The sequence below is a fragment of the Trachurus trachurus genome, assembly GCF_905171665.1.
Source record: "Trachurus trachurus genome assembly, chromosome: 3".
NCBI lineage: Eukaryota > Metazoa > Chordata > Actinopteri > Carangiformes > Carangidae > Trachurus > Trachurus trachurus.
The window spans coordinates 23,332,249-23,352,690 of NC_139893.1; the positions used below are offsets into that span (position 1 = coordinate 23,332,249).

Here is a 20,442-nt window from a genome sequence, read left to right on the forward strand (position 1 = left end):
TGTGGTGGCGGCTGCCACGCTAAATATCTCACAGCCACCAGCTCACGAGTCGGTGTTTTTTTATTTTCCCCCTCCGGCTTTTTGTGCTTTTATTTTGAAAGGACAGCTAGAGAAAGACAGGAAAGAGGAAGAGAGAGTGCCGCTTCAGCTTCAGAGTTGGGGCAGACGCACAATAATGGCTCTTTACACTACAAAGTTGGGCTCTATGGGCTCTACTCGACTTGGTTTAGGTCCTGTTCCATAACAGCTGAGTTCCTCCTCAGCGGGGACGGGGTCATATCACGGCCGCTACGTGCGTCTCGCTCTCTTTTTTCTCTCCTCCCGTCAGCTCCAAACACAGTCGTCCGCAACTCGATCACGATCATTACAGCGTGGTTTTTCTTTTTACAGTCTATGGGTTTTCCACACAGTAGCCTAGGCTAATTGTAGTGAAACAGTCACCTGTTAATGTCCGGCGTAACCACACCACGAGCTAACGTGTCCTGTTTAGTTACAGTCTCCTCTCCTGCAGCGTCACGTCCTCACTACAGCTGTTCAGTGTAAACAAACTCACATGTGGAGTTCGGCTGTTCGTCACTCACAGGGTCCAGGGATGATTCAGTGTCCCACATCCTTTAGTTTTACACTAGCTAATAGCTATATGTTATTATAAAAAAAAAAAAAATTAATAAAAAAAAATTAATTAATATATAAAAAAAAATTTCGTGGGGGGGGGGTAGGCTATCGGCCGATTAATCGGCTATCGGCTTTTTCCTGCTCCAAACTATCGTTATTATATCAGAATTTAAAAATCCACTATCGGTCGACCTCTAAACCAAAGTAAGCCAACAAAAAGATGCTTAAAGGTGTGTGGTTGTGTGATTACAATCTAATAAAGTCTGTAGAGTCACAGTCATCTTGCCAAGACAGGTGCTGGTAATATTAAATTAACACGTTTATAATAACGTATGAACTATTGCAATTTAGTATCGATTAAATGCTATAATGGTTCTTTACATGACAGAACAAGCTTTTCCGTCTGTTTCGCACAATGTGGATCAAAATGTACAATGTCAGAGTGTCCCTTTCAGAGGTGTGGGACAGACGGTGCTCTGTGGGGTTGGAGCCAAATCTTTACTGGCCACCTCCATTGATATGTGGCCCTGTTCCTCTGCTGGCAAGGAACCAGTGGACTGTGAAACGAGCTTTTCCAAACTTGCCCAAAGCCCACCGACACGATTTACTATAGTGTTGAAAGAGGGAGCAGATGAAAGCCTTTAAAAACATATATTTGTACTGCTACCTTGTCGGCTGAGGGAGAACAGTCAGGGTAAGCTGTGCCATCACACACACTTCACTTGTTAATGCAGTGAAATATGACAGTCAATTTTTCCCCCTCAGTTAAAATGTCTGACAGAAACTTAAAGGCTTGAAAGATTCTCTTAATAGATGCTTTTCTTTTACAGGGATGTCCCCCCCCCCAAAGCCTAACTTGCATACCTGGCTTGGTAACTTTGTCATATTTCAATAAAGAATGAACGGTGCCCATGACCCGATGCCCCACACACACACACACACACACACACACACACACACACACACACACACACACACACACACACACACACACACACACACACACACACACACACACACACACACACACACACACACACACACACACACACACACACACACACACACACACACACACACACACACACACACACACACACACACACACACACACACACACACACACAAAGTGTGGAATCCAGGCCAGCAACAAAGTGAAAGGCCCGGCAGAATAAATCCATCTCTAAGCCAATATGTAGGCCTACTCTACAGTGACTGAGTTCCACTGTGATCTATCAAAATGGCTCATTCACAAACATGGCAAAACACACAAGCAGAGAATGGGGAGCTATGCTATTCCCAGAAGCAATAATCTCCTAAAACCATTACAGGGAACAACGTAGGTGCAGTAGCTGTGGGGAGGATTATGGTCAAACCCTCTCCTCTCAAACACACATGCACGACCACTTCCCATCCTATTTTGCAACACTTTCTTTTTGCCGTCTGTGCGTGTGTGTGTGTGTGTGTATTTATAAAATGCTCAACTACTGTAACAAGCGCAGGAAAGCTTATTTCCATTGCCTGGAACAATGTATGTGTGAATACAGTATCAGGATCAGTGGAGTGTGCCAACATCAGTTCGTGCACTTGCATTAGCACTGAATACACTGATATGTGTGTCTATTTGTGTAAGTGATTATATTTACAGACGATAGATCAGATATTAAGACTGTTGTAGTGACATTTGGCTTTTCACCAGAAAGCCTGACAGCGCAGACAACTATATCCTTGTCTTTTAGGGATGCCCCGATTTATTGGCTGATGACTTTCACTAAAAATACTGATTAGTAGATTGGGCTTAATCCACTAGCCACCGATCGCCTTAACACTGATCATCTGTGGTTAATACTTGGTGCTGTGTAATGCAGTCCACGTTGTCCAGTGCACCAACATACCACAGGCCGCCAAAGCAAACACGTTGGCCGTGGGGAGTGTGTAAACCTGACAGAACATAATGCAAGCTGCGACCTAAAATTATCAGCAGTGGCAAGGAGAAGACTGGTGCCTGGTGGCAAATAATTTCCTCTGGGTAGCAGAGAGTATCAATGAATATTTGTTTAAAAAAACAAAACAAAACAAAAACGAGGCAATCCATCCAATTGTTGAGACATTTCGATCTAGACCAAATACGTATTGTGTGCCACCCACTTATGGAGTCACACCATTAGCATATCTTAAATCATAAATCTTATTTTACATAAATGAGTGTGTGATTGGGAGGGCAGGATGACAAGTGTGATTAAAGAGAAGTGAGTCAGTATTTACAACAACACCTTGTACATGTCCATGTATTTTCTTCCAGACAGGGGAATTAATTTTGGGACAGAATATGGAGACACCACAACCTCAGGCTAGTCACAGTGCTATTGGTATCAGAGAGGAAACGCTCTGCCTCATTTATTCTTATTATTCATTTATCTGCAAAAACACTTGGTGCTTACCAAAATAAACACGGCATCTCTCCCCGTTTGACATTGCGCCAACTTTCCTGGAGGCAGAGATGTTACAAACAACACACCTCAAAGCGCTAGCGCATCGCATCAGGCACTCCTTACACGCCTGTGAGCTCACTCCAAATCTCTATAAAATGGGAAAATTAAAACCTGAGGAGCAGCAGTGAATGCATCTGTGCAATTGTTAATGAAGATATAGGTTACACGTGGCTGTGGGTGCCGGGGCTTTAGCACCGGGAGATGTTTTTCTCTGTTTTGAAATGTGTACACTGAAAAGACAGTTGTTTAGATACTTGAAAATAAGCCCAAATTAATTCTGTTTTGTTTTGGTCTTCTATCCACACTATGCCAGCTTTTTCTCCACGGAAATCTGAGCTTGCCAAATCATCACCCAAGTGACTAAATGTGTGAATATGAGGAACTTTAACTTTCAGGTTCGTCAGGCTCTTACAAACCTGGTACTTCCATGAATCATGAGTCTGAGAGTTTATTAAGATCTTCACTGCAATAATTTATTTGAGGTCATTGTAGTTCATCACAAAATGTTGAAACCATAATTGATGTACGAGTTGCTTTTGTGAGGCTGCTATACAAGTATGTAATAGAGTTATGGGACGATCACTGTACCAGCTGCTCTGGGCCAGTGAATCAGGCTGTCTGTCTGATGGGACTGATATTCATGAGCCTGTCTGTTGAGACGCTGACTCTGATGGTAGCATATCATTCAATTTAACTATGAACTGCCCTTACATACAGTATGAGAGCTCTGGGGGAGGTAATAAAATATTATTGCTGCCATTATTATTATTATTATCATTATTATATAAAAGAATTGCAACTATCATCATTATTATCATTATTTAAAATGCCTGAAATGTCCCTCCTCATGGGTGATTGTCTCCTCTGTGATAATGCCGCAATTACCAAAATGGCGACTAAAAATGTCTCATTCTGCCATCCGAATGTAAACTTAATCCCTGTATAATCAATTCTTCTTCTTGGCCACCCTTGTTATGTGGCAAATCTGTTCTCTTCCCCCCACTATCACCACGTTATTAGTCAGACAATCAACAAACCACTTCGACACAGAGCTAGTTTAATTGGATGCTGCACAGAGCATCACCATACCCGTTGCCTAGCAATGGATTCTTATGCCAGTATTGCTCTCTTTGTGAATGTTTTCCCCAAAATGGAATCTATAATTACTTTGCAATTACTACCTTTTCCCAGAGACACGTTCTTATCATGATCCTGATAGCTTCCTGCCCAGCAGTGCTGTTAGTGAATTGGCATGAAATGATATGGGCTCTGCGTTACTTGATCTTATACGGAGACAGACAGAGTTATTCTGAGCATATATTGTTCAAATAATGACATCTCCACTGGTTATCTGGCTTTGATGATTACAGAGGCTCTGTGGATTATTGAAGCACCTGCTCACATCAGTATAAACCTGAACCTCCTGGCCACCCTGCAGAGGCTGCCCTGCTAATTAGTTGTCACTGTGGTAAAAATCAACCAAAGAGCAACTAGATCTGCAAAGTCAGTTCAATGTGCAATGATGTCTTTGCTTTTTTGGTGCAAGGACAGGAGAGGAATATACTGAACATACAACGTTTCTCATGGAAACATGCATGTTTCTTGGTGATAACTATAAACAGCTTGAGGACCAAAAGGTTCAAGGCACTGGTTTATTCTTACGCAGAGAAATCCCATTGGATCTTTGTGACTTAGGACTGTAAGCTATGCTCTCTGAAATGTCTTTTAAGGAATCAAATATTCACATTTAACTTCTGACACTGTTACTTATTTCTGAATAAAGTACAGACATCACAGAATAAGCTGGAACCTCCTTAAAGAAACCTAAAATCCCTCGGTGTGTAAGGATGGACACAAAATAACTGGGAAACAAAACAGCACAAACACAATGCTGTTATAGATGCACTGCTGTCTGAGGAACTGGCTGGAGCAGGATGATAGTAACAAAAGAGATTATGAGCCATATGCTCTATGTCGCAACCAGGTTGGCTGGCTGGAGACTCTAATAAGTGCGCTAAATGAGGCCTTGACACCAGCCAGAACACAATTCCAGACTTTCTTTCATTGGCAGTGCTGATGTAGTGAGGTCAGCCAATACAGTACAGTTTACTGCTATGACACTGGGGACTGAGATTGGAGTCGTGACACGGCCCTGAAACAGCCCTCATCCTCCTTGGACCACGCTAACAAAATACATCCTGGTATTACTGTACTGGCGCGGTACTGCAGGGACATTTAGGGATTCTCAACTTGAAAACTCTGCTCAAAAGAATCAAAGGCAAAGGTTGAGCTCCCCACTGAAGGACTGCATCAGTGTCATGGTATTTCCATTAGAAATACTCAGTGTTTGTTTTGTGCCTATTTTGACCTGTGATTTCACTGTTGATTAGTGGATCTATAGTTCGGCCCATTAAACAAGATCTGCTCTACTTAGACTTGTTATTTGTTATAATTCTACCATTAGCCTGAGTACCAACAAAAATTGATTAGCTTGAAGTGTATCATTTTTGTATCATCTGAATCATTTTGTTCTGCAGGGCTTTGTGTTTTTTTAACTTTCAAATTTTTGTTTATGAAATACACATTTTCCAGTGACTCAATCCTGTGCCAATGGGGATAAATTAACATGAATGTGTATTCATGACCCCATACACTCATTAACACAACACAATATCAAATATTATTAGTTAATCGCTATACACTATACAATTATGTACTGTAGCTGGAGAGGCCTTAAATGTAGTTCTACTTTTGGTAAACTTTAGCCAAAACATGAACAAATACTGGAAGACTATTTGCCCAGTGGGTACATTATAAATGTAAATACACAAAATTAAGGTATCCCAGAAATAGCATTGCTAATGTGGACAGTTACAATCTAATATACAGGCCTCTCTTTTAGTGCTTTATAATGGTCAGTATAACCTTGAGAAGCCCGTCATGTTTAGTTTCAGTTACAGGATAATTCAGAAGGTCAGCAGTGGTTCATGATCGACTGGCAGGCATTAGGAATAGCAATATAATTATGGGGTGACAAACATGAGTGGCAGCTGATAACGCCCATCACCACAAGCTTCCAACTCTATATCCTTGACTGGCGAACTAGTAGGACCCAGATTGTCTTTCCCTCTTTAAGCCACACAGTGATGCTCCAGCCGGCAGCGCTTAGAGTAGCAGGTGGTCACAGCAGCAAACAGGGAGCAGAGCTACGCTGAAGACTCAACCAAACCCCTCCCACACTTCCTCTCTCTTTTATCCTTCCATCCATCCTTTTCTTTCATTTATCAGTCACTCACCCTCTCCAGCTTCCCTGCACACTGACTCTGCCTACTTAACTCTTGTCTCTCTCTCGCTATCTCCTTTTGCATGCCCACACAGGCGGTGGCAGACAGGGTCTGACATCCAGCAGATGTACAGCAGGTTCTCCTTCTCACACTCTGTTGTTCCTGCAGCACATTCACCCGCAGCAAACCAAATGCACCTAAATGCACTTGTTGTGTGTGTGTGTGTACTGTGTGTACTAAGGGGTGAAAGAAGAAAGCTGTTGTGCAGGCCATCACCCTGACAGACTGATGAGTTCTAGTATACTTTAGAAAGCAGTAAAATCCAGTGATCCCCAACACAATCCAATCAGTTTTAAAACAAACCCCACAACACTGAAATATTGCAACCAGGATTTTTTTTTTTTTTTTAACTCTGCCACAACAAGTGCAAGTTTTTTTTGACATTTTCTTAATCCCTAAACAGATTAAATTTGAATTAAAATCTGCTCTGGTTAAACTGTGACAGCCCTAGGAATAAAACCACATGGCACAAAAAGATACCTGCAGTGAGTATGACATGACTAAATCCTCTCTGATTACCTTAAACACAAGGATTAGTTTCCAAAGGGGAAAAAAATCCTGCCATAAGTCTAAGTGACAGCGCTACACTGACTGGGCAGGACACGAGTGAGATGCTGTAAAACAAGAACAGGGTGATTTCTCCATTCACTGGTGAAGAAAATGGCTATTCCGTCCTCTCTTAGTCAACCTGAAAGCTGACATTACATTTGGTATTGGCATTTAATATTATGTTTTGGACTGATATCTAGGTCTTACAGTTTCCTCAGGAGAGACTCAGGGGAATGTGCTTCAGGAAGCAAGGTCTGTGAATTTGTGCAGTTAGGGTTAGGGTGTAAAATGTACACCAACATCACTTCTGGATCCCATTATAAGGACAAGGCGCCAGTATTGGTTTAGAGAAGAATTTGTAAACTAGGCAGAAAAAGAAAAAGACTATACGGGAATGATAGAAGTGGCTCACATATTCTGTGTTTTAGAAATTATGTTTTGACCTGGAAGAAGATCTACAGTACAGTAAGCAGAGTAAGCAGAGTCTTCTTTCTGCTGGCGCTGACAGCTCAGAGTCTAACTTAATAAGTAAAAATAAAACATAATAAAAGCTGCAAGCGGCATTGAGCTGGCCCTTGTACTCCATTACACCTTGTGGTTATAAGCATTGAGGCATCATCAATGTGTTAAGCATCTCACTAAGTTTGGGGTAGATTGGACAAAATATAACAAGAGTGAGAGAAATATCCTGATGCAAAATGTTCTAGGCCACCAGAGCCATGCCCTTAAATGAAAACAATTTCCACAATAATGCATCATAAATGTTTTAAGTATTCTTTGAATAGGTTTTAGAAAGATGAGTTGAATCTGATAGCAGGGGTACATCAAATAGTAACATTGTGGCTTGTGTCAGTATTAATGAATATGGATTTGGAGATGTCCTTAGGCCAGGACATTTTCTATTGAAACAAGGGGGTGATGCACATAGGTGAGACACAGGGACACATGGTGAGCAATTAATCTTTGTGAGTTGCACCTCACTGAATTTTCTGGAGGTCGCTATGATCCATTCCTCGCGTTAATTTCAATTACGTTATGTATTATGTAAAATTAAGGGTGGCCACTGACTCTCAACCTATTTCAATCAGTGTCCAGCCAGCCAGCAATCCAACAAGACACTAATGATACTGAAGCATGTGATTACATCTAGCAGACACCAGAGTTGACATTTTAAGTTAAGAACTGGCGGTACAACTGTAAAGCTGTGTACTGTGAACTTTTAAAAAAACACAACGTATTTACATGTCTCAAGTTGTACACTATGTGACATTGCTGATTATATTTGAGACTTGATATTGCATAGATTTTGAGAGGATACATATGTGTATGATCAAAAATAACAAATATGCCACAGGCATGTTGTTCCATAGGGAGCAGCATGTAATTAAAAGTGCAGAATAACAAGCTTTAAATTAAATTTAAAAAAAGCCTCCTAAAATGCTAGTGCCCCAAAGGACATGTCATTTCAGCAACTGCTGTTCTTTGTTCCATTTCAGCATTTAGTATCTCAGTCTAGGACTCAATTGTGTTTCGTACTTGGTTCAGTCCTAACACATTAATACTTATTGATCCATGTAGGGAAACACTGAAAGCCCATAATGGAGGAATAAGCCATAAACTAAAAGAACGTGTCAGGGATTTAAGTCTCAGTTGTGGTGAATCAATGGTACATGACACGACGTGCAGCCAAGAATGAGAAGTGCACAGGCCTCAGTGGGGTCTGATGGGAGGTTAGCATGTTTGTACTCTCTGTGGCTGTGCTCACTTACAGGTGCAGTTTTAGCATTTATACAATATAGAGAAACAGAATTTAGGAGACAAGGCAATAGCAGGGAAGAGGTTTCATGCTACAGTGCTTTAAACCTTTTTCTCCAATTATATGATGATCTTTAGTGTACTCACTGTGGTCCTAATATAGAAAACTCCTTTTGGAATATTAGGCCTTTCAATGAGGTGAGAATTTTGAGCAGCTTAACAAAGAGCGGAACTTAAATGTTTTAACCATGTTCATGGCACAGAGAATGTGAGGTGGAGGAACATTTTTGATAGATAATTAATAGGAAATCTCACTCATTCCCGCGAGTTTTAAAGGTATTTTGTCACATACACTCATGCAGAGATGCCACTTTGAGTGAAGAGTGAGAAACAGGAGGGGGGAAATCTGTATCTCCTGTCACATTCCCACATATTTAACCTCCAATGACCTTCAATTAATGTATCATCTTCCCACATAATCCCACAAGTACCATGGGTTGTTACATGACCACTTTGGCTATAAAAATATGATGTTTGTGTGTGTGTGTGTGTGTGTGTGTGTGTGTGTGTGTGTGTGTGTGTGTGTGTGTGTGTGTGTGTGTGTGTGTGTGTGTGTGTGTGTGTGTGTGCATCACTGACTTACCAGCGGTGAAGTCCTTGTTGAGGTCAATGAAAGCGTTAGAATGAGGGATGCGCATAGTTGAAGTTGACATTGCTTTTTGCCAAAGTTGAACCCTACAGGAAAGAAAGAAGCACAAGGCAACAGCATGATTTAAGAGCCCCTCGTTTTAGAAAGTATGACAGTGATAGAAACATAAGAAAGTGTGTTTAAGAATTGTATTACCTGTTGGTAAGGTAGCAGACGTCAGTTGATTTATCACTGACGACTCCAAAAATATCAGGGATCATGTCTCCATTGAAACTGTGGAGAGTAGTTTTTTATTAAAACTAAATGAACACATTTTGTTAAAACTTGACAACAGAGTTAAAGGTTGATTATAAAAATACTATGCTACTATTGCTTCTTCATTAAGATTTTTTTTGTTAACATGTGTGGATCACAGTCTATGGTGTGTATCCGCCTATCTTGTCCTTTTTCTGGTCATAATCAGTAATGCTGTTATACTTGACCACAAATGGATAAATATAGTTTTCATGTAGCGCATGTCCCCCCACAAGCCTAAACATAAAGATCATTATTTTTCTCCATCACCATCAGTATAAGCAGAATAGTTTGTGAAGACGAGTGACGTGGATACTTACTCCATAACAAGAGGTTCATCTATAAAGGTCTTGTTCAGACTGAGCCAACCCATATCTGCAGAGGATGAATAGAAGCCAACATGACACAAGTAATGCTTGGTCTTGTAAAAACACACCAATGAAAATATGTGGTCTTCTCAAATCAGGCTAAACAGTAAACATCCAAAACGATATCGCTATATATCATATTATTGAATCAATGAGGCCATTTTAGACTTTCCTGAATTGTAGTTTTAGAGGCCAGACAGGTTTTATTCAATCCAAGTGTCCAATTTGCCTATGATATTGTAACAATAACACTGCCCTGAAAATAAATAGCTGAGTGGAAATCAACCATCATTGATAGTGTTTAATATATTTATAGCAGTGCTCATTCTGCCTGTGAGGGGCAGAGGGGACACTGTACTTAGAAATAAGAAAAACTTAATACTTTGCTTATCAGATTTCCTTTCTTTCACTTTAAAAAGTTCCATAATTCTAAATTCCAAATCTTTATTGTTTTTTTACATGAATCAGATTAATATGCAATTTCTTGTTGCAGGAAATAGATGAACTAGTATTAAAGATGACTCCACTCCAAGTTTCAGCAATGCAACGCAGTGCAGCAATTAATTATGTTATGAATTACACCTGTGTTTGACAAGTCAAAATGTCTGCTGTGAAAAAGACAGATTCAGCTTTACTTCTACTGCATGCAGGGAAACAGAGTCCCAGTCCATTATTTTGTTTTTACCACAGTGGATAACATTAAAATAATGCAATTAACAACAACAGTGGTGACGCTGGGGCCTGTGAAAACTATATAAATGCTTAAACAGGTGGAAGTGTACCTAATGTCTGGTTGTTTCCCCAAAAGATGAAAACAGACGTGTCTGGTTTGGGGCTGATCTGAGTTGTAATAAGGACATCCATCTGAGAGTCTCCATCATAGTCTCCAGGCACCACACTGGTGATGATGGTGTTAGTGGAACTGGGGGAGGAAGAGTGTCCATTAAAACGAGAGTCAGTGACATGGTGCTTCTGTTTTTCTTTGCTCTCATGTCAAACAGTCCCTCCCACTGTGTAAATATCTCCACCCTGCAACGTCAGTTACTCCTCAGTACAAAGGCACAAGATAAGCTAAGGCATGCTGAATTACACATAATTACTTGAAGATAAATTATTCACATGCTTACCTTGGAAAAACGTCTTTAGAGATTTGGACCTTGGACTTGAAATATGGTGGTTTTGAGTCGGCCAAGAATATCAGCAGTTCAGACTCTGAAACAGTAACATGTCATCACAGATAAATACATTCATTAAAACTCTTCACCACAGCCACACGGTCTGAACAACAACACAGGAGAGAGCTTGTAGCATCACATCACACGGTAAACAAACACACTGTATAGATGTATAGAGTTGAAACGCTGATGCTGTAATGCACAGTATGATGGCACAGTATGATATATAATATTCTCCATTACTACCGCGACATGCCCAAATCTCAGTTTATCCGTATGTAATAGTGCGACACGACACACACTTTGTTACTTAGCTGATAGTAGGATAGAAAGCGGTGAAACATTAACATACGTTCTCTGATGATGAAGATGTCTGTCTGTTTATCCGAGTTAAAATCTCCAAACGCTGCGACGGTCCCGAAATTTTCGGCACCGAATAAGTCTGCCGTAACATCCTGAAGAGCAAACGTGTAATATCGTCCCACAAAGAGTGACAAAAACACCAAAATATTTGATTTGGATATCCACATCCTTCTGCTAGATCAGCTCCTCACAACAACACCAACCGCAATACGGCACCTCGCCTTACGGCAGGGTGAAACAGCAGCTATTTTATACCTAAATGACGTATTATGTTAAACATCAATTTCTAATTTAGACGTGGGCTACTGCATTCTCATATAATTAGTAATATATTGAGGCAATGCACTAATACGAGGTAAACCATACAATATCAGCGTTTCCTCATTTACGTTAGTGTCGTACTCCGAGGTAGTTTGACAGCTGACAGCTGTATCAAGCGTAAGAGAGTTAGCTAGAGCTAAATCGGAAGAAGGGAGATGACGTTCAAAATAAATGCGGAAAGAATATCGAGCTATGAAATAGGTAGGGTGATGAACACATTACATTACAAAAAAATGTTCATACTCCCTAATATGACGTGAAGTTTTTCTTAGGCTGTAAATGAATTAAAAAAAATGTACATGTAAGACTTTTTTTTTAAATTCATGTTACTGGCTCTGATGTTACGCAATATTGGGTGTCCGAGAGTCATATTGCGTCTTTTATTTTGAAGGTTACTACCGGAAGAGCTTAAACGTTGTGGAGAATTTGAAGCAGTGTAAACATGGCGAGTCTGGCAGATGTCGGTTGGAAACTCCTGGAATTCAAAGCCCGATCAAAAAGATCAGGTCTGGCTTCTTACTTTGCATGACATCCTGTTGTGTGACTCCCGTGGCTCTTGTGTCGGCGCTTGTGTGACTGTCTGTTTGTAAAGCCACCGAATAAGCAGGTTATGTCGTGACTTAACGTGTCCACTTAATGTGTCCACTGCAGTGACGGTGCAAGCATGAAAGGTCAGAGGTGTAACTTAAATGTGCAGCACTGAGGAGCTATTTTAAGAGCTTCTCAACAGGTCTCCTTTCGCTGTTATATCTCATCCATAGTTAACTTAATAAGTATTATCCTGAGTCCCACTGAAAGTGGACTGTAAGACTGTGTAACTGTAAGAGATTTGGAGGATGCTAAACAAAGTGGGGTTAGAAACACAATAGCAAATGTTATTTGTTACAACATGCAGAACACAGTTGTCTCTCAACATAATGATTCAACAGACAAGATCCCATATTTTAATACTTCCAATACTTTCAGGTACAGATCCACATGATTGTGTGACAATCTTTGATGTTAAACCAATTATTCCACCACACCAGTAGGGTTTTTGCAGTAGCAAAAGTCGTTACAGAATTCTGAACTGCTTTTTGAGACATCATGGAGGAATGTTATGGTCAATAACTGGTCAAGTAGGCTATACTGTACTAATTTTTGGGATGGTGTTTCTGTTAGCCTGTTCTCTCTTACATTACCATCATATGATAATCCACCATTGCTTTAAATATCTCTCAATGGGGAAGAGTAACAGTGATATACAACACATAATAATTCATATTTCTGCATGTTTTCCATGAACATCATCACCCCAAGATGTAATTCATTGCTGATTCATGCATGTCTGTAATCTAACGCTGTGCTACTAACGCCTTCCTGTGAATTGCTGTAGATTTGTGATTTAGCTGAGAGACGATTGGCCTTAATTTCACCTTTTGAGAATGGCTGGGTCAGTGGCTGCGATTGGTCGGCCTCATCGGAAAGTTCAAAGACTTGGTAAGTAGTGGCAGCAGAACTGAGGAGAACAATGCAGAAGCTCAGGGAGGGGACCAGTAAAGATCACAAGGAAACAGAATAAACACATACTAATATAGTTAGCTGATAGTTGGTTAGTATTATCATGTACCAGTAGGCCTAACTGTGGTCAATTACTGTTATTAATTTATGTTCTGAATGACCTCAACCAGCAAATCTCCCAGACAAGCAAAGTAGGTGTCGGTGAAAACATGGTGGAATGCAACAGACAAACCTGACAAACTGGTACCTTGTACCCGGATGTGTTGGACATGTGTTGTAAATGCAAAAATCACTTGGCAATATGATTTCAGTTAATGTTTTATTACTTTTTGGATATTTTAATAAAAACTAAAGCCATGTTGGTAACTTCCGTGTTTTGGTCACTATAAATTTATTCAATTTATATTCATTTTTTTTAATCTCCAGAAGAAAATCAGTGTTATTGTTTTAAAAGAATAATTTGTGAAGTTGAGTGACATGATATGACAATTTTATTGTCATTCAAAAGCTAAATATGTAGCCAGTTACGCATTTTACTCTCCTTGGCTCTTTGAAATTAATTAAGCACACTGGTAACAAAATATGTAATTTACTGACAATGATACAATATCCTTTAATTGGGCATATCTATAAAAATAAAAATAATATAACCCCATGTTTTCAAAGTCTGCATCATCAAAATTAGCAGTGGACTTGTTTTAAATCAGCCAAACACCAACAGCCCACATTTGTCTGTTCTCATGTTAGAAATTAAAATTGGAAAATTGGACTCCCTCTGTGCTCTTCTGTAGTGCTATCTTTAAAAAGAGATGAATTGGCTTTGTCCCCTGCAACTTTTAAGCTGATGGAAATTATGCTAATTTCAGTCAGAATGTGAATTTTTCAGTACCTGTGGTATTGACCGAAGGTCGAACCTATTAAAATGCAAATCTCAGCAAAGTGTAAAGTGTCTGAGAATGGAGAAAGTCTAACAGATGGGGGTTTCCCTGAAGCTCCTGCACTCTCTCAGCTCCAAGGAAACTGTTAGGAAATATCTGGTGGAAAGTCACATATTACAATTTGAATTTTTAGCTCATGGCCTGAATATTGTTTTGTGTGTCATGCCCTTGGAAATGCAGAGTGTTGCTGTGAAAAAAACAAATTTACTGATGGCATGTGTCTTGTCATAATTTTTTTTTTTTTTTTTTTTTTGGGGGGGGGTTGTTTACCTATTTTCTCTTGTAATTGTAATAGTCAATGACATTTGATGACAGAAACAGGCCCACAAGCTACTGCTAACTTCAGACCTGTTTATACATATTGGAATATGAGAAGCACTGATTATTGGTTACTAATTAGACAGCTCTTTGTGTCTAATATATGTTTTCTTATCCAGGCTCCATCTATGAACCTCTTAAGCTGTCCAATCTTCAGCGTGAGGATGAGCCTCTGTGGGAGAAGCTGGATCGTTACTACAGTGCTGGTAAGTGCATATTCACTATTCAGCCATTCAATTGTATGAAGAAGGGTTTGCACAGATTACCGTGATCTGAAATAAGAGGGACTGCTGTGAACCACCAAATCAACAGTTTCACAAGTGCGATATGTGTGTTTGAAAACTGTTTACAGGAAGTTAGGCAGAAAAACTCCTCTTGTCACCATGCTCCAAGAACTGATTCTGTGACCCGCCTGCACCGTGGCTGCATTGTTGAGCTAATGTATGTGACTGTAAAGGCTGTAGTTGTTTTGTCTTTGCCAATATTACAAAATTGCAGCCTTGGGTATCATGATTACATCTTAGAGACGTGCAGTATTGTTCAGACAGAAGCTGTTCTTGGCCGGCGAGATAAATGCGAAGCAAGAGGGTTACTGGATGTTACAGAAGCAAAAAACATACCCAGCATGCACTGACCTGAATCTCACTTGATGCAAAGGCAGTGCTCTGGCTTGAATTGGCACCTCACTTAACACAGCTGGCAGTGTTGGATGGTGGGAAGCCAGTGAGGGATCCTGTGGTGTTGCTGCTTTAGAAGCTCTTGTCCTGATTGGCCAGAGCTTCAACAGGAGTATGCGGGTAGAGAGAACATTAGCAAGTCCTGGTCACACCAGATATTGACAGATACTGTAGATGCCATAATGTCAGACACATACACAAAGGATTTGTGTGCAGATGATAGTGTTAATAGTCCTCAAAAATATTACTAGTTTCAAACAAAAATAAAGAGGGCCCATACTTCTTTTTTTTTTATTCTTTTTTTTAGCTGAGATGGCAAAGACCTACAGTATGAGCCAGGTGCACGCACTGCTCTCATCTTTAAATTTAAGGTGGTTACAATGTGAGCAATTGCTATATGGAGATTTACACATCACTAAAATAAAACTATGTCCACAAATATAACTGTTGAGTAACTGAGAAGTGTTAGCCTGGTAGCGTAACACATTTGGATTAAGTTGTACAACACATAAGGGGAATATGGTCAACATATCTCAGCAGATTATTAACAAACCAAAAAGAATGATAATAACTAACCCATTACCATACCATTCCAGTAGAGGCCAGTTGTTAGGAACACCTGAGGAAGGACATAAAACTCAACAAGTGGCAGATTTACAAATGTGGAAGCAGTAAAAGGAGGCCACAGCCTCTCTACAGGAGAGATAAATGCACATTAGTGGTGATTACTAAATTAGTAGCAGCTGTGAGTGAAGCAGTAAATCAGCTAGTGCTACCTCCCAGTGCACCCAAACCACACTTCTCTGCCTCGCAGCTAGACACATATAGTAGCCTCCTGAATTCCTGCTTTCACCGGCATCACTCCTGTGGATATCAACAAGGTGAAACCAGCTTTAATTAGTAAGTGTAAAAAAAAAAAAAATGTGTGTAATATTGCTTTTGTATGAGTGTGCAGAGGGTCGGCTGGCACAAGGTTAAACAGTAAATCTGAAATGTTTACAAATTGCTGTCAGATTTGTTGCTGCAAATGCCAGTACACTCTCTACAAATGGAGATCTGTCTGTTTAATGATAGGCCTTTCCTTGACAGAGGTCTTTATTTGTAATTTCACAAACAGTATATGTGTAACTAATTCCATTAATGATGGTTTCATTCCACCTAGTTACCGCCAGTGAGCAATGCCAGTGAGCCAGCATGTATAATAGCAGAGCCCTGGCACTGCGGCACCGAAAGTGAATGCAGCCGTTATTAATCTTGTTTGCTACACCTGCATCTGAGTCAAAATGTCTGCAGTGAGAACAGTCTGTGTTCGCCACCACACACTTTACAAGACCTGATGAGAGGACGAAAAAGTAGTAATTAATGAGTGACACGAACTAAAAGACACAGGAAGACAACTGCATGCGGTGAAGTGACACAATCTAAAAGTTGCAGGGGGGAAGTACAGTGAATTTAAGTATGAGAAAGTGCACCTTGGTAACCCAGACACACTGTGGTTATTCATTCATTCATTCATTTTCTATACCGCTTATCCTGCACGACACGGGTGAGCTGGAGCCTATCTCAGCTGACTTTGGGCGAGAGGCGGGGTACACCCTGGACAGGTCGCCAGTCTATCGCAGGGCTAACATATATAGACAGACAACCATTCACACTCTCATTCACACCTATGGGCAATTTAGAGTCACCAATTAACCTAACCTGCATGTCTTTGGACTGTGGGAGGAAGCCGTACCCGGAGGGAACCCACGCATGCACGGGGAGAACATGCAAACTCCACACAGAAGGGCCCCAGCCGGCCACCACACTGTGGTTATCAAAGCCAAATTTGGAACATGCAGTAATTGGTGGTCACAAACCAAGAAATATATAGACAGTGGAAAATGATTCTTTTGTGTTTTTCTTTTCATGATGACAAACTAGATCAATTCACTCCTTTTTATTTCACAGTAAAAAATAAAAATCAATACAGAGTGGAGCTAGGGAGCAAAACAGGGGATGGGACAAACACGCTACTCCTTCTAATCAGATCGAGTTGGGTTTAGTGTGCAGAAGGCGGGATCATGTACTGCCTCTGGCTGTGTGTGGCTGTTAGATTCTGGTAATACAGCTCAGGATGCCGTCCCCGAGGATCAGGGCTAGTTTTGTCACTGTGGACAGAAGCTGCTCTTTTCTCAGTTGCTCTTTATGAGAAATGTATGACAGTGCAGCAGACCAGTCGTAGAACTACATACTATTAGAGTTAATCAAAATCTTTATAGTGGTTTTCTTGCTTCTTGAAGACAAGTGATTTGTAATTGTCAGTATTTGATAAGTTACATCTACCTGTAGTTCTGCAAGGTGTGTCGTTTCTGTAGTATGATAATATGCACTACTGCACTATAGGAAAAACCCCCTGCCATATCTACTTGGAGCTTGCCAGTGCTCACATACCTATGACATTTAGGTTACAGTGTATTACAGGACACAGTGTAGTTCTCACAGCGGTGATGATGTGCAACCTCACACCTGCTTCACCTACAAATCCTCGGCTAAATGGTTACATCAGCTGGGTTGGTTGCCACTGACTGCACCATATTAAAGAGGGCTGATAACTCCAATAACAAGTCGTAAACTCAATCCAAATTTAGTCGCAGCAAAGAGCAGAGCCAAAAATGTACGATTGAGTACGTTGGCACAGCTGGTGCTTTCTCAAGGCACTAGTGTGAAGCGGCCATAGATGCACAAACTGTACGCCAGAGTCTCAGTCTAGAAAACATACAAATACATTTCCTGGTGCAATGTTTCTTAAATATAAGGTGTGTATTTTCCCTTATCTAATGGTACTGAAAGTACAATATATCCATTATGAATATTACATGTCTGGTATGCATTTCATGGGTGCATTTCTATGAAAAGCGGAGAAGAAAACTAACAAGTCTGACAAAACATAGCTTTGGGTCAGGATTCAGCGCAGGCACTGGATTTACTTAAGACTTAAATTTAAATTACGTCTTTGCCAGGAGTAGGCTGTTTTTATGTCTGGTTGTTTTAGTCTGAAAGAATAAGTAACTAGGTGTGGATTGAGGGGCTGTTAAGTGACTCTCCTGCTGTGGATGAACCGTTTTCCCACATGAATACACTTCTGGCAGATATGACCCAGCCCATCGGTCTGACCTGATAAAGACAGGGCAGTGTGTGTGTGTGGGTGGGTGGGTGTTATAGATGCTGTGGTCGTATGGTTGGTAGCTATTCATTAGGCTGCATGTTTAGAAAAATAACAGAAGACAATAAACAGAGCTTAGTGTGCAACAGGTGTAGCTGTCGGTTGGAACAGATTTGCTGCTATCAGCGAGCACAGTGTTGCCTCCAGCCTCAGCTGCGTTCAAACCCTCATAGATTTACAGAGGAAAGCCACCGCCAGATTGCAGTATGTCGAAAACGCAGCGTTGAACATTGGGCTTGTTTAATTGTTGTGTTGGGTGGCGGCTGGAAGCGCTTGTCCAATTCGAGCAGGGAACAAAGCCAACATTGTTATCGCCAGCACCCAGACCTGCCTGCCAATATACCTGCGTTCTCTCAGTTTCAGGGAGGAAAAGGGAGAGGGGAGAGGTTGGGGTGACAATGACAAATCAAACCAGTTACATTTTCCCTCCCTTCACTTTCTTTGTTTTGTTGCAAAGCCGCCCCCAGCTCAGGCCAAGGCAGCAGTATTAAGCTTATACTGTTGTTTGTGATAGGGGACTTGTTTTCCATTATCAAGGAAAGAATAGCAGGGTGAAAGTTTACCTCCATCTCTTATAGTTCATCTCTCCATTACCTCTTCCTCCTTTTTCCCTCTTCCTCTTTTTTGCCCCTTCCTTTCCCTATGGTCCCTTATTTATGTGGCAATGTGGCCACACTCCATTGACTCCCCCTGCTTCCTGATAATACCAGAGGCAGAAGGCACTATCACTCTGCCGTCTGGCTCACACTGATTAAGGAGTTAGGAAAACATTTTTTTCCCCTTCATACAGTCATTAAGAGCTTATTTCAAAAACATAAGCTCATCTGAGTTGTCTTTTCCTCACTTTGTTTTTAATATTTGATTTTCTGATTGTCCTTTTCTTTCTTTTTTTAACCTTTCCTCATCTTTTGCAATGTTCATCCAGGTCAAGCCTGTCATTTTCCAGCCACTTAATGCATATAAAGGTGCCCAATATCAAGGGCTCCTGAAAAAAACTATTTTGACAAACTACATCTCTACAATTAGACGTGCTACCTGATGAGAATAGAAGTTGTGCTGCTTATATATTTATCCTAAAACTCTGTCTTATCTTTGTACATGTTTATGAGGGAACAATCTTTCCTTAATACCCCCTCTTAGTGACATGACATCATCTTTACAGTTTCACTGGTTTGCTGATGACATGGAGATTTATGTCATACTCTAACCGGGTGACAGGTCCATCATGGCATGAAATCAAATACTGGATGTCAACTTAAATCACAAAAAGTCATTATTGGTCCACCTGCAAAAATGAACTTAAACCATGGAAAATGTATTTAAAATCTTCTAATTGTTTTTAGGCTTGTGGTTCACTACTATCCCATCGGAGCTTTGCTCTCAGGGCAAAAACCAATCTTATTTTGTAATCTCTGTTTAATTTCATTTGTATTTTACTTTTTTATATTGATTACTGTGAAGCACTGACAAACTCTAACACATTCTTGTTACAGTATTACAACAGTTGGACAGTGTCCATATTGAGCTATAAATGCTGTTTGCCTCTGGTTTTCATGCTAAACTCAGATAAACATCACTCCATTTCTTCAGACATGGGATTGATATTAATCTCTTCTCATCTCACTTTTGGGAGGCAGATAAGTATTGGGTTTTAGGCTGACATTTGGCAACAATGGATATTGTGATATGTCCTGCCATATGCAATTATTTAAATGCAGCAACAAGGGCTCCTCCTAATGCCCGTCTCAAGCACGGATAAATGCAGAGGGTTGTGGCAGGAAGGGCATCTGACGTAAAACCTTTGCCAAATTGAAGATGCGAATCACAGGAGCAAACTTAATACTGGATAGGTTGAGGCCCAGGTTAACAACGACTGCCA

The 20,442-nt window shown here is 40.5% G+C and overlaps 2 protein-coding genes across 5 annotated transcripts in view; one reads left to right on the top strand and one right to left on the bottom strand.

Moving 5' to 3' along the window:
• Positions 1-11,802, bottom strand: part of itfg1 (integrin alpha FG-GAP repeat containing 1) — a 142,790-nt gene extending 130,988 nt beyond the window's left edge. The window contains exons 1-6 of the mRNA XM_083998250.1: positions 11,594-11,802; positions 11,194-11,278; positions 10,849-10,988; positions 10,019-10,073; positions 9,600-9,677; positions 9,399-9,490 (exon numbers count right to left, since the gene is read on the bottom strand). Coding sequence (XP_083854376.1) covers positions 9,399-9,490; positions 9,600-9,677; positions 10,019-10,073; positions 10,849-10,988; positions 11,194-11,278; positions 11,594-11,771 — 628 coding nt within the window. The 5' untranslated portion in view covers positions 11,772-11,802. The remainder of the gene's footprint in view (positions 1-9,398; positions 9,491-9,599; positions 9,678-10,018; positions 10,074-10,848; positions 10,989-11,193; positions 11,279-11,593) is intronic.
• A 530-nt stretch (positions 11,803-12,332) lies between these two features.
• Positions 12,333-20,442, top strand: part of phkb (phosphorylase kinase, beta) — a 102,819-nt gene continuing 94,709 nt past the window's right edge. For all 4 annotated transcript variants that reach the window (XM_084000628.1, XM_084000626.1, XM_084000629.1 and 1 more), the window contains exons 1-2: positions 12,333-12,431; positions 14,801-14,887. In XM_084000628.1, coding sequence (XP_083856754.1) covers positions 12,368-12,431; positions 14,801-14,887 — 151 coding nt within the window. In that variant the 5' untranslated portion in view covers positions 12,333-12,367. The remainder of the gene's footprint in view (positions 12,432-14,800; positions 14,888-20,442) is intronic.